Genomic DNA, 14066 nt, shown 5'->3' on the forward strand with positions numbered 1-14066 from the left:
CCAGTAAAGGATGGAGATTCTCCTTAGTCCTCCTTTTTTGTTGATGTATTTATAAAAATGTTTTTTGTTATCTTTAATGGCAGTAAAACACTTTTGGATGCACCTCAACAGGGTCCATGGACTTGTGCATGCCTAGTTTGATGAAGTGTTCCCTGGCCCTATGCTCTTTCATAAAGGACACATCTTCCTTGATCCGACATTTCAGCCTGGTCTCTGGGGCTTGGAGTCTGGTCTTTCTGGCAAAAACTGAGGAAAAGAAGGCCTTCAGAACCTTGTCCTTTTCATTGCCCTCTATAACCAGGTCTCCCATTGAATTCAACAGAAGACCCACATTTTCTCTCGTCTTTTGTATTGATGTACTTGTCAAAGCACTTCTTTTTGCCATTCCTGGCAAGATTCAATTCTATTTGGGCTTGAAGAAGTTTAAAGTTTGTACAATTCTGTGGCAGATAAAGCAGAAAACTTGCTACATTACCTCTGTCTATGTGTGCTATTCGCTCAAGGGGTGCCACTGCAGTCTTCATAAAAAGAGTATTACGGTTAGACATCCATGTGTGTAACTTCCAACTGCCTATGCAGTCGCCTTCAGAATTGATGTAAGGTCAGTCCCAATGTCAACACCCCTTGGTCATCTTTTCTTTGTCTTTTTTTTTTTTTTTTTTTTTCTTTCTGGTTTTCTGTGATGCAAAAGATAAATTCTTAATTCAGTAGTACAAAAGCAAACCAGAGGTGCCAGACGTGGGGAACTTCTTTATGTAAGAAGGAAAGAAGGTAACTTTGCATGCTCTGGTAATTTCAGCTCTCACATTTTTGGTCAGCAGCACAGGTTAAAACTCATTGTGAGCTGTGTTTTCCATTTAGACAAAAACAACAACAACAAATCCACTACCATTCTCCTTTCTGTTTTCACTTACGGTTATTTGTCAGTATCCTTTCAGCTAAAAGGGTAAAGCTTGATGGTCTTTTCTGCTTTTTTCCACTAATGATGTTCAAAGTCATTCTGCTATCTTCCTGCACCAACTTGAAATTTAGGGAGGAATTTGGGAGGTAATTTAAGATGAAGCAGAGAAGCAAAAGGTTCTGAGAACATCTGATGCATTCACAAATGATTTTTATTTTCTTCCTCTAGGTTGTAATTTGCATAGTCTTGTGTCTTGTGTATCTTCCTGTTAACAACCAGATTCCTCACCAGTTAATTCTACTTTTAGAGCTCCTGGAAAAAAAAAGAGCCTCTGAAATAATGCTTTGGTTCTGGTTGTGAGTGATCAGTATTTCACTCACTGAGATGAATGGCCAATTTCACATTCATTCTTATGATGTGGGCATTGTAGAGTGGATAAAGCTGATACAGTAATGGTCAAAGTCATAAAAATACTGGAAATAAAATGCAAAATGCAGTTATAAGAAAAATCTTGTTTATTTTATGAGGCACGCTGTGACCTCTGGCCTTCAGTTTCTAAAGGTCAGATCACAAGTTAGATGTTTTTCAGTGCTTTCAAAAACATTACAACATTTTTCGTGTTGTAAACTTGAAAGTATCTATAATTGTAATTACGATTAAATATCTAACAGAAATAATGTCTCCCTGTGGAAATATATATCATTAATTCAACGAGTTGCATATGTCACCAAATTCTGGTATTCCCTTACTCAAGGATTAAAATGTTACCACTGTCAAGTAGGTCTTCTGACAGTCTAGTGCTCATTGTCAATTCAAAGAAAGAAAGTATTTTGGAAAGCATTGTAACCCAAAATGTTAAGTCCAAAAAGATATTCAAAGAAGGCAATTTCCTAAACTGTGGACTGCATTCCAGCATTTAATATTATAGATATTTACTTATGCCAGCAGCCAGAGTGAATTCCCAAGTAAGGCTGAAATTAATAGAGTTTTCCTCCAAATATACTTGTGTAACAGATGAGTTTGGAATCTGACCCACAGAGTTGTTTTTTATTTTTTTTCCTTTTTTTTTTTTATTATTAACAAACTCTTGTTTTTCTCAAAGAGGTTATAATTCACTAATGCCCTTGAGACTGTGCAGCTCCTCATCAGCTGTGTTGCTATGAAAAATGACCTGATAATATATTGTGAAATGTAGCGTGTGTTATTTGTGGAGAAACTCCCAATTAACCTCTAGGGAACTTTGCTTGCCTTGGGGAAAGGTAATTTAGTTCATGCAAGGTCACTAAGCAGTCATGTGTAAGATATTTCTTATTTCTGCCTAAAGATTTTCTGTGACAGAAACCAATTGAATGCAAAACTTGAACTATGTTTGCATTAATGGTAAGAACTTGCAAAAATTTGGGGAATTTAGATCTTCTAGAACTGATGTAAAAGCAGCTCGCTAGTGAAACCTATTTCTACAGAACAGTACACAGATAATATTGCAAGGAACTCATATCTGTCCCTCTGAAATAGAACCATAGACTCCCAGAATGATTTGTGTTTGAAGGGACCCTGCAGATATCTAGTTCAACCTCCTCTGCCTGCCCCCCCCCACCTTTCTCCCTACATCATGGGTGGGGACAACTTCCACTAGACCAGGTTGCTCAAAGCCCCATCCAACCTGGCCTTAAACACTTCCAGGAATAGGGCATCCCCATACAGCTTAGTCCATTGTCTCACTATTCTCATAATAAAGAATTTCTTCCTAATATCTAATTCAAACATACTCCCTTTCAGTTTAAAACTATTAACGGCTGTTCTGTCACTACAGTCACTGATGAAGAGTCCATTCCAAGATTTCCTATAGGCCCTCTTCAAGTACCGGAAGGCCCCTATAAGGACTCCCCAGAGCCTTCTCTTCTCTAGGTTAAACAATTCCCAATCAGCCTGGCTTCACAGGAGAAGTGTTCCTCAGGCACCTACCATCAAATCATTGATACTCTGTCAGATCAATTTGGGTGGAATTAATTCAGTCCTTTGTCTCCCCTTTGGCTTTGTTGGACTGTAGAAATGCCATTAAATAGCTTAAGGGACCTCTGTTTTTGGGGTGCAGATATAAGTCAGCGATTGAGTGTGAAAAAGTAAAAAAGAGAGACAAACAGTACATTACGGTGGAAAAGTAATTTCATTTTACTTACATGTATGTTCTTTATCCCATTAGGCATGGCCACTCTAAATCCATAGGTTATCAAACACAAAATGTACAAAAAAAAAAGTGCACTGTTCTGTGATTATTTGTTTATGGAGGTCCATATTATGAAAGGAAATTTGTGTTAAAGCACTGTTTTGCACTACATTGTCTAGATTCTGGCAATGGTGAACAATCATAGAATCACAAAATGGCTTGGTTGCAGGGAACTTTAAAGAATATCTAGTTCCAAAACCCCTGCCACAGGCAGGGATACCACCCACTAGATCAGGTTGCACAGGGCCTCATCCAATCTGGTCTTGAACATTTCCAGGGATGGGGCATCCAGCTTCTCCGAGCAACCTGTTGCAGTGCCTCACCAACCTCTGAGTGAAGAATTTCCTCCTGACCTCTAATGTAAATCTCCCCTCATTTCCGTTTGTCCAGTCATTGTCTCCCTGAGCAAAAAGATGCTCTCCATCTTATTTATAAGACCCCTTTAAGTATTGTAAAGCTGCAATAAGGTCACACTAGAGCCTTCTCCAGGCTGAGCATCCCCAGCTCTCTCAAACTTTCTGCACAGGGGAGGCGCTTTGTCCTTTGTCAACTAATGCAGTCACTCTGTCCTAGAAGGCCACTAGATAGGCCAGGCATGATTTGCCCTTGGTGAAGCCATGCTATCTGTCTCAGATCACCTCTTTGTCTTACATGCACCTTGACATTGCTTCCAGGAGGACCTGTTCCATGATCTTGACAGGCACAGAGGTGAGGCTCACTGGTCTGTAGTTCCCTGGGTCCTCCTTTCTACCCTTTTAAAAACTGGAGTGATGTTTCCCTCTTTCCAGTCATCAGGGACTTCACCTGACTGACAGGGCTTTTCAAATATGATGGAGAGAGGCTTGGCAACTACATCAGCCAATTTCTTCAGGACCCTGGGATGCATGTCACCAGGCCCCATAGACTTGTACCTGTTTGTTTTCATCAGGTGGTCTCAAACCTGCTCTTCACTTACACTGGGAGAGACTTTGCTCCCCCAGCCCCCATCTATGGCTTCAGGGAAACAAAAGATGTGGGAAGCTTGAGACTGGCAGTGAAGACTGAGGCAAAGAAGTTGTTGAGTACCTCAGCCTTCTCCATGTCTGTTGTTATGAGTTGTCATCCATCTGAGGGGGAACACTCTCTTTGGCCTTTCTTTTCTGAGCAATATACCTACAGAATCCCTTCCTGTTATTCTTTGCACCCCTTGCAAAGTACCATCTATGTACCAAAGTACCATCTGTGCCTTGGCTTTCCTGATCCTATCCATGCACATGCGGACAGCATCTCTGGCCTCTTTCCAGGCCACCTGTCCCTGTTTCCACTGCCTGTGCATTTCCTTCTTGCACCTCAGTTTGACCAGCAGAACTTGCACAGCCGTCCCTGTTTTCTGTGCTCCACACTTGCTTTCTTACACAGGGGTACATCGAGTTCCTGTGCTCTGAGAAAAACATCGTTAGGGAGTAGCCAGCTCTGTTCAGCTCTTTTGTCCATAAGGACAGTGTTCCAGGATATTGCACTCACTAGGTTTTTAAATATCTTGAATTTCACTTATAGGAAGTTCAGGGTCCTGACTGTGCTCTTTTTCAGGCCAATATTCCTCAAGATCACAAACTCAAGCAGGGCATGGTCACTGCAGCCTGGATTGCCTCCAGTCTTGACCTCTTTAATGAACTCGTCCACACTGGTGAGCACCAGGTCCAGTAATACTTCTTCTCTGGTTGGTTTGTCTGATACCTGGATCAGGAACTTATCCTCATTGCACTTCAGGAATCTCCTGGATTGCTTATATTCTGCTGTGTAGTTTTCCCAGCCTACATCTGGGTTGTAGAAGTCCTCCATCATGATGAGAGCATGCAAGCATGATGCTTCCTGTAATTGAAGAAAGAATGCCTCAGCCACAGTCTCCTCTTGATCAGGTGGCCTACAGTAGACTCCAACCACAAGCCGTCCTTTATTGGTGTGGTCTTTAACTTTCACCCACAAGCATCTCTTGGCAATCAATCCCTTCCATAACAGAGAGGGCAACACTGCCTCCCCTCCTTCCCTATCTACCTCTTCGGAAGAGCTTATAGCCCTCTGTTCCAGTGTTCCAGTTATGTGATCTATCCCACCACATTTCCATGATAGCAATCAGGTCATATTTGTCAAATTGCACCATGGTTTTCAACTTCTCCTGCTTGTTTCCCATGCTGCATGTGTTGGTATGAGGGGAGCTCCCAGTGGACTGACAGCTAGCAAATGTGATGCCAATCTACAAGAAGGGACAGAAGCAGGATCCAGGAAGCTACAGGCCTGTCAGTTTGACCTTGGTGCTGGGGAAGTTCATGGAGCAGATTATTTTGAATCCCATCACACAGCATCTACAGGGCAACCAGGTAGTCAAGGCCAGTCAGCATGGGTTTATGAAAGGCAGGTCCTGTTTAACAAACCTGATCTCCTTCTATGACAAGGTGACACATTCAATGGATGATGAAAATTCTGTGGATGTGGTCTACCTAGACTTCTGCAAGGTTTTTGACACTGTTTCCTCCAGCATTCTCCTGGAGAAGCTGGCTGCTCATGGCTTGGATGGATGTATGCTTCATTGTGTTAAAAGCTGTCTGGGTGGCCAGGCCCACAGAGTCAAGGTGAGTGGAGTTAAATCCAGCTGGAGGCCCAGTCCCTCAGTGCTCAGTACTGGGGCCAGTTCTCTTCAATATTTCTATCAGTGATCTGTACAAGGGCATCGAGTGCACTTTCAATAAATTTTCAGACAACAACAAGTTAGTTGCAAGTGTTGATCTGTTTGAGGGTAGGAGGTCTCTACAGAGGGATCTGGATAGGCTGGATTGATGGTCTGAGGCCAACTGTATTAGGTTCAACAAGGTTAAGTGCCAGGTACTGCACTTGGTGCATAAAAATGCCATCCAATGCTACAGGTTTGGGAAAGAGTCGCTGGAAAGCTGCCCAGCAGAAAGGTGCCTGTGGGTGTTGGTCAATAGTTTGCTGAATATAAGTCAGCAGTGTGGCCAAGAGCATCCTGGCATGTATCAGAAACACTGTGGCCAACAGGACTAGGGAAGGGATTATTCCTATGTACTCAGTTGTTGTGATTTGTTGCACTTTGAATACTATGTTCAGTTTTGGGCCCCTCATTGCAAGAAGGAGATTGAGGTTCTGGAGTATGTGGCAAAGAAGGGCAACAAAGCTGGTGAAGGGCTTAGAGAACAAGTCTTATGAAGAGTAGCTGAGGGAGCTGGGGTTGTTTAGCCTAGAAAAAAGGAGGCTCAGGTGAAACCTTATCACACAGTTACCTTAAAGAAGATTATAGTGGGGTGGATATTGGTCTCTTCTCCTAAGCATCAAGTGATAAGACAAGAGGAAATTGCCTTAAATTGTGCCAGGGGAGGTGTAGCTTGGATATTAGGGAAAATTTCTTTGCTGAAAGGGTTATGATGCATTGGAATATACTGCATAGGGAAGTAGTTGAGTAACCATCCCAGGAGGTCTTGAAATAATGTGTGAATGTAGAATTTACTGACATGGTTTAATGGTGGACTTGGCAGTGTTAGGTTAAAAGTTGGACTACGTGGTCTTTTGCAACCTAAATGATTCTATGATTCTATGATATTTTTGGAAGGATTGCAACATGTTTGAAATGATTGCAATAATTGCAACATTTTTCATGTTTTTCTTTATTCTCCTTCTCAATACTCAATTCAGATTTTTTTCTAAACAAGACTAAAACTCAATTTGGGATTGCTTAGTCCCAAACACAAATAATGAGTAACAATCCGGGAGTATTTCTGGAGCACTAATAACCATTTTTGTTATTTGCCTTTGCTCTTACACACTTGTGCATACATACATCACATCTAATTTAGTGCACGCAAGTGGGTTGAAAGATAAAAGTTGCTGCTCAGCCACAATACTTGACAACCTACTAAAGAGCCTGACAGTAGGACTGAAATTAAATTAGTCCACTTGAAACTGAGGGAAATGTTACTCATCTGTCAGTAATATTAGTCTGGGCTGAGCTCCAGTTTAACTGTGCTGCTCCTATACAAATTCCATATGATTGTTTAGTGATATTGCATGGCTAGTAATTCTGATTTAAACATCACTCAAGAGTACTAAACTGGTGTCACCATGTAGTGCTCTGGTGACAGTTTTCATCCTGATTTAGAGGAAGTACTGTCTTTTAGTGAAACTTCATTTCTTCACTTAAGATGCTTAGCTTTTTCATCAAGATCTCCTATACAGACACTGATCAGTAGGCAATTCCAGAAGGAAGAACTATCCAAATAAACCCAATTACTCTTCAGTTACTGGGATGACTCAAATTTTTGACCACATTAATGTAAGCTTTTTGTTTTCCAAGCTGATCAGTCCTTTGAAGGTGCAATCATCAAACTTGTTCAACAGTAATTCTTTGCAATCAGGTTAATTAGATTTGTTATTTTGTTGGAGAATCTAAAATGGCAAGCAAGGAACTCCCATATCCTCAAAAGGAAATATGTATCATAAGAGATCTCAATTATGTGCTGTAAAATTTATTTTCTGTAAGTGTGGTGAGGTAACATCTGGGGAAGAATTTGTTGAAGAAAACTTCACCAAAATGGAAATACTTAAATATTCCATTTCCCTGCTGATTCTGCTTAATATCTACAGTGCATTGTCTTGAAAGCTTACTGAAAATCAGTGGTTAAGCTGTAGTAAGACTTTAATGGCTTGCCAGAAATAACTCTTCTGTACCGCCTACAGTATGCTATAGCGAAGTCTTACAGATGTGCTTTTGTGTTATAAATATAAAAGTACGTAACATATACTTATTAGACACATGTAAATAGTTTGTAATCAGCCTGATTAAAAATAGTTAAACTATTCTGATGATTAATGTTGAAATATGGGATTAATTAGCTGAGTTGGATCTTATATCTCATCTGGTTTCTAAGTCCAGAAAAAATATTTTTTTGTGTTTGTATTCCCACCTAAATTAGGCTTGACCAGACAAACACCCTTTATCTGAATAATGAAAATAGTTATTTCTTTAATCTGACTACAAGTGTACAATCAAGCTCTGGAGGAAGATGAAAATATTACAGAAAATATTACGAAATATTTATTACATTCTTTTAGCAATAAAAGGATGCAAACTTCAGGAGAACTGTGATTTTGTAGACAACTCATTTGTTTGTCATATATGGAAATATGGTTTTGGACTATTTTTGGTTTTGCCCTTAAAGTACCAAGACCAGAAATTTAATTTGTCTAGAAGAATAATAGAATATTTAAAGGCTGATTTTGTACGTGTGGATGTATTCTGTTTGCCACATTTTTTAGATGTATTTTCTGTCTTTCATCAAGACTCACACAATAATCTTCAGATATCGAAAACATGGTGGTAATCTTACTTTATTTGAGGAGCATGAGGAAAGAAAGACTTAAAATAGTTTTTATTTTCACAAAGATCCTTTAAGGAGTAGCATTAGCTCTATGCTTTGACAAAGACTACTAGACAGTGCTGACTGATAACCATGTGATTGAATCATATGGAACACAAGTCCTATGAGGAACAGCTGAGGGACCCGGGGTTGTTTAGTGTGGAGAAGAAGAGGCTCAGGGGAGAGAGACCTTATTGCTCTCTACAACTACTTGACAGGAACGTGTGGGGAACTGGGGGTCGGCCTCTTCTCACAGGTAACTAGTGAAAGGACTAGAGGAAATGGCCTCAAATTGCTCAAGGGGATGTTCAGGTTGGAAATCAGGAGATACTTCTTCTCAGACAGAGTAGTCAGGCATTGGAATGGGTTGTCCAGGGAGGTGGTAGAGACACAGTCCCTGGGAGTGTTTAAGGAAGGGTTGGAGGTGATAATCAGGGACATGGTTTAGTGGGTAATATTGGTCGTAGGGTAACAGTTGGAGCAGATGATCTTGGAGTTTTTTTCCAACCTTAATGATTTTATGATTCTATGATTCTTTATCCTTTGGTATGACTTCAGCTGTAGCATGCAGAGGGTGGTGGAGCTCTTGAATAGTTTGCCCAGAGAGGCTGTGGATGCTCCAGCCTTGGATGTGTTCAAGACCACATTGTATGAAGCCCTGTACAACCTGGTCTACTGGGTGGCATCCCTGCCCATGGCAGGGGAGGTTGGGACTAGATGATCTTTAAGGTCTCTTCCAACCTAAGCTATTCTATGATATGATATGCAATTTACAGCTCTGTAATCTCTGCTCAATTATACATATTGACTTGACAGAAGTTACACCTCCAGGCCAAAAAGGCCTGATTGATTCATTTGGTTAGCACACACCACAAGGGTCCAAGCAGGGATTGTAAATAATTAGACCCTCTGCCCTTGGCATATATCATGTTTTCATTCTAATACGTACTGTACAAAATTATGCATGTTAGTTGCTCCATTATTAATTCACTTTCCATCTGCTCAAAATGTGCTTGTACATAGTACTTAGCCTGGTAACTACAAGAAAACATTCTTTAAAAGCTTAAAACAGCACATTGACATAACTTGATGTAAGAGTGGTATGTGACAAAGAAATTTGACGTAGGATTTCCACCTCAGTCTGGGATATCCACGTTGAATTTCTCACCAGTTTTAATTCTTAAAGCCTTTCTTCTGAAGTCAATATTTCACCAACTGATTTGATTAGCAGTGATTTTTGTTGCATGCATTTTATTTTATTTGTCTAACACTGTATAATATCCTCCTGAATTTTGTCTTGTATGTGTTATCCATAAAGTGTCAGAGGACAGTTTATTCTTTCATCTTTAATGCAGTTGCCTTTTGACCTTTTACTATATTCTTTGCTGTAAGAGAGTAAAATCTCAGATCTAAGCCCACTGCTCTTGTGTTCCTGATGTGTTCCTGTGACACAGCCAGCACTGAGCTGGTGTACAGCAGCTCAGTGCTTTACTTTTTTTTTTTTTTTTTTTTTTTCCTAGAGTTAGGCTTTTTGACCTCTTATTTCTGTTTGTTAAGTTTTCTAACATTCTTGGAATTTATACCTTGAGGAACACGTCAGTTATTTCTTTGATGAGTGAAGATGAATGAATATTAAAAAAAGCATCATGGGGTTAAGCTTTTTCAGTGTATTGAATTATACACTGAAATAAAATGTTTAATTCCTTGGTAGAAAATGAAGGAATTCCATGGAAGTGAGAGGGCAGTACTGGAGAATTAAGCTTTGCAGAGGCACAGAAAAGCTGTATGTGGATGACTGGTGGGAATGTGAACAGTGGTATGAAAAGCTAGGATTATTTAGAATATTTTAGAAAAAAAGAGTGCCAAAGTTTTAAGTTCAATTTGTCCCCTTTAATGGTTCAGATTGTTTTTGTTTGTTTGTTTGTTCTCTTCTTCAGGGATTCAATTCACTATTTTATTTTTTTTTCTTCCCACTTCACTTCCCACTCACCTTGCACAATAATGAGAGCTTTTATAGTTAATTAGCTATGCTCACTGGTAGACAAGTTTTGGAAAATAATGAGTAGCTGTTTTGGGTGTGTTTATTTTTCTTATAGTATATGAAAATGTTGTTTTCTAGCTTTTCTTGTTGATCTCTTGCTATTACATTTTCTGTCCCCTACTGCACCAGTGGTCTCTGAGGTTCAAAGGACAGATTGAAATAGGCAAGATAAACACTAAAAATTGAATTTTCTAATGTGTAAAAGCATCTGAAAGCTCACATATCATCTGAGTGCTTCCAGGCTGCAGCTGGAGGGAATACCCTATGGTACTGCTGCCTACTGCAACTGGATATTTCTTTTTACTGAGTTCTGAAAACAGCTATGTTTGAAAACAATGAACATTTTCTAGAGAAATGAAAAATTACACAGAGAATTTCTAGGTTGGAAGAGACCTCAAGATCATCGAGTCCAACCTCTGACCTAACGCTAACAGTCCCCACTAAACCATATCCCTAAGCTCTACATCTAAACATCTTTTAAAGACTTCCAGGGATGGTGACTCCACCACTTCCCTGGGCAGCCTGTTCCAATGTCTAACAACCCTTTTGGTAAAGAAATTCTTCCTAACATCCAACCTAGATCTCCCCTGGCGCAACTTAAGCCCATTCCGTCCCTCTGTAACTAGAGGTAACAGAGGCAGTATCTTGGAGGACCACAAAAAGGGCTAGGCAGATGTGTCTCCTCTAACCCATTTTCTTGTCCTTTCTATTTCAAGTATCTTAGGAAAAGATTTTGAGATGCTGTGGTTTGGTTGAGGACTCTTCCTTGACTATGGTGACTTCTTCAGTACTCCTCTAGGGACTCCGTGGACTGAAATGTGGTGGTAAACACATTTCTGATTGCCTATTTTTTTGTTCTTCCTTACTCATTTACTTATCACAGCTTGCTGTGGTATAAAGCAGTTCACAATTAGGCACCGACAGAATGTGGGAGATTTACTTCAGATATTTTTTTCTTTTATTCTCAAGCCTCCTCTGTTGGCACTTTAAATGTCAGTGAGTTCTCAAAATGTTTACTTCTAAAGAGCATACTGATCTCTCCAAAGAACACTGAAGCAAAGGGTAAGTTTGACTTTTCTGCAGCTTCCTTAATGACTCCTGCTCTCTTAATAACATTGAGTATTTCTTTACTGCTCTTTTCATACCTTGGTATGTTATTGTTCCCACCATCTTTCTGAGAGGCTTCTTGCTTCTGATGTGCTAAAAATCCTATTCCCATTCATCTGTATACCTGCAGTAAGTCACTTCACTTACCTTTTTATGTTTTTATTTTTAACTTGTCAGAGTTATACTGCCTTCTCATTCCTTCATGTGAACATAAATGTTATTTCTTTTTTTTTCCCATTTTTGAAAGTGAGAGGAGGACGTGATCCCTGCTTTAGAATGTACTTACTCTGAAATTGTGCTGTCTTCATGCAATCTTCCAGCACTTTTGTGTAAAAGTGCACTGCACTGTGTAAAAAAGTGAACTGCACTTTTTCATCTCCCCACCCAACTCCCCTTTACCCCCTCCCCTTCTCTCCCGTTCCCCTCCCTCCTCTCCCCTTCCTTCCCCCTCTCCCTCTCTCTCTCCCATGGGAATACATTGTGGTGATTATTATAACAGGGGTCTTCTGTAGTTCTCTGATGACCTGTGCATGGTATGATGTTGCTTTAAACTAAATCTAGTCTTCTTATGGTCTCTCAGACAAGCTGCTCTGATAAAGTCATGTGTGATTTGCAAAACTGTATACAGACTACCTTGTGTCAGTGTGGTATGTGTTTATGGATAGCTGAAGTCTCCTACTGTTGCTGTGATCTCTGCTTTCACATTTCTCCAATATTCCCTAATGTTTCAGTAAGAACACCCATTCATGCTAGGTACTTCACTACTGCCTGAGTAACACCCTTCCTGTTTAAACATGCATTTCTGATCCCTGAATATTATTTTTTCTAGCAATGAGTTAAAAATGTTTTTTTTTTTTTTTTTTAAAGTACAGTATCCTATTCCCATACATATACTCTGCTCTTCATTTTTTATCATATATCTTTCAATGAGTGTCTGAAAATTGCTTACTTGCACCATATTTTGAAGATGTTTCTTATATTTATGTTTGTAGCTGATTTATTGTACATGATTTAAAACCACATATTCTTGCTTATTAATGTGGCGTTATTTTAAACTTTATAATTTTAGAGCAAATCAAATGCTTAGCTAGGAATATGCTTACAAATTTTATTAATTCCTGCTTAAACTTTACAAACTTGCTTCTGCTTCTCCTTTTAGGATGTGCCATTCATGGGTTTGTTTCCCTAGAGGGTATATTATCTTCACCATTGTTCCCTTCTGCACCTGTCAGTTTTCTACATGTCTTTAGCTTAAAATTTTTGCCAGAGGGTGGAGATCACATAATTGAAACTTACGCACAACAAAAAAATCTATCATTCCAAATACGAGAACAGATTTATGAAACAAGACTCTGCAGAGTCTTATTTTGGTGTAAGGAAGTCTTGCTTCCGTTAATCAACCAGTTCCTTAATTGACTAAGCTGGAATAAATCTCTCTTAAATTAAAGCATGTGATTTTAGCACTGCTTAATTATATCAAATTGAATTTGCACCTGAAGTTATATAGGTAATACTTTGCCCTAGAGGTGAGCCTAAAGTTTCATGGAAATTTAAACTTAAGTTAGTTAGCATGTGATAACTTTGACCTTATCTTTCACCTTTGAAGATGGTGTTGGAAGATAATGTTTAAAAATGGAAATAGATTATTATACTTGAACAAGAAAGGGCAGGAAAAAGGGAATATTTCTAACACCTCACTTGTTAAAATAACTTTTTTTTTTTCGACTGAAAAATTTTGCATATATATTACCATTTTTTTTGTGTGTATATACATACGATGTTCCTTGTTCTGTGAGAAAGTATTTTCTATCCTGTCTCATTTCCTGTGAAATAAAGGGCATCATTCATGCTGCTTTCTATGACAATAGGCTTAGTCTCTGTTTTTCTGTTATTCCCTGAGTATCACTGTATTATAGAAACTATATGAAATCCTGCTCATCTGAAATCCATATGTCAGTCTCAAAAATCTAAGCAAGACTCCAGGACTGCCTTTGCTTTTCTAAATGACCAATACATTAGGTGCATGTTTATAGTTTGTTATTTATTAATGCAAACAAAAATTGAGTTTTAAGACTTCTGTGCTCTGTGATTTCAGCTAATTCACATAAACACTTTTTGTCACTATTTCAGGATAAAGCAGGAATGGAACTTCATACTGGAGTGCCGGAAGAAAGGCATTCCCCAATCAAAGTACCTTAAAAATGGCTTTGTAGACACAGATGAGAAGGTCTTGGACACATATGGAAAGACTCTTCAACTCCAGAAGAAGTGTGCTTTGTCAGATGAAGCAAATAAGGAAAGAAACAAGTTTATTTTTCAGCTTTCTGGGCAGCAGTGGACGGTAAATATAGAAAATATATTATTGTTGTTAAAGAGATTGAGTAG

At 39.2% G+C, this 14066-nt stretch overlaps 1 protein-coding gene across 3 annotated transcripts in view; it reads left to right on the forward strand.

The window, feature by feature from the left end:
* Nucleotides 1–14066, forward strand: part of LRRC2 (leucine rich repeat containing 2) — a 79317-nt gene that overhangs the window by 16405 nt on the left and 48846 nt on the right. For all 3 annotated transcript variants that reach the window (XM_084304980.1, XM_084304981.1, XM_084304979.1), the window contains exon 3: nucleotides 13812–14022. In XM_084304980.1, coding sequence (XP_084161106.1) covers nucleotides 13812–14022 — 211 coding nt within the window. The remainder of the gene's footprint in view (nucleotides 1–13811; nucleotides 14023–14066) is intronic.

This window comes from Netta rufina, assembly GCF_964035555.1.
Source record: "Netta rufina genome assembly, chromosome: Z".
In the NCBI taxonomy this organism is placed as follows: domain Eukaryota; kingdom Metazoa; phylum Chordata; class Aves; order Anseriformes; family Anatidae; genus Netta; species Netta rufina.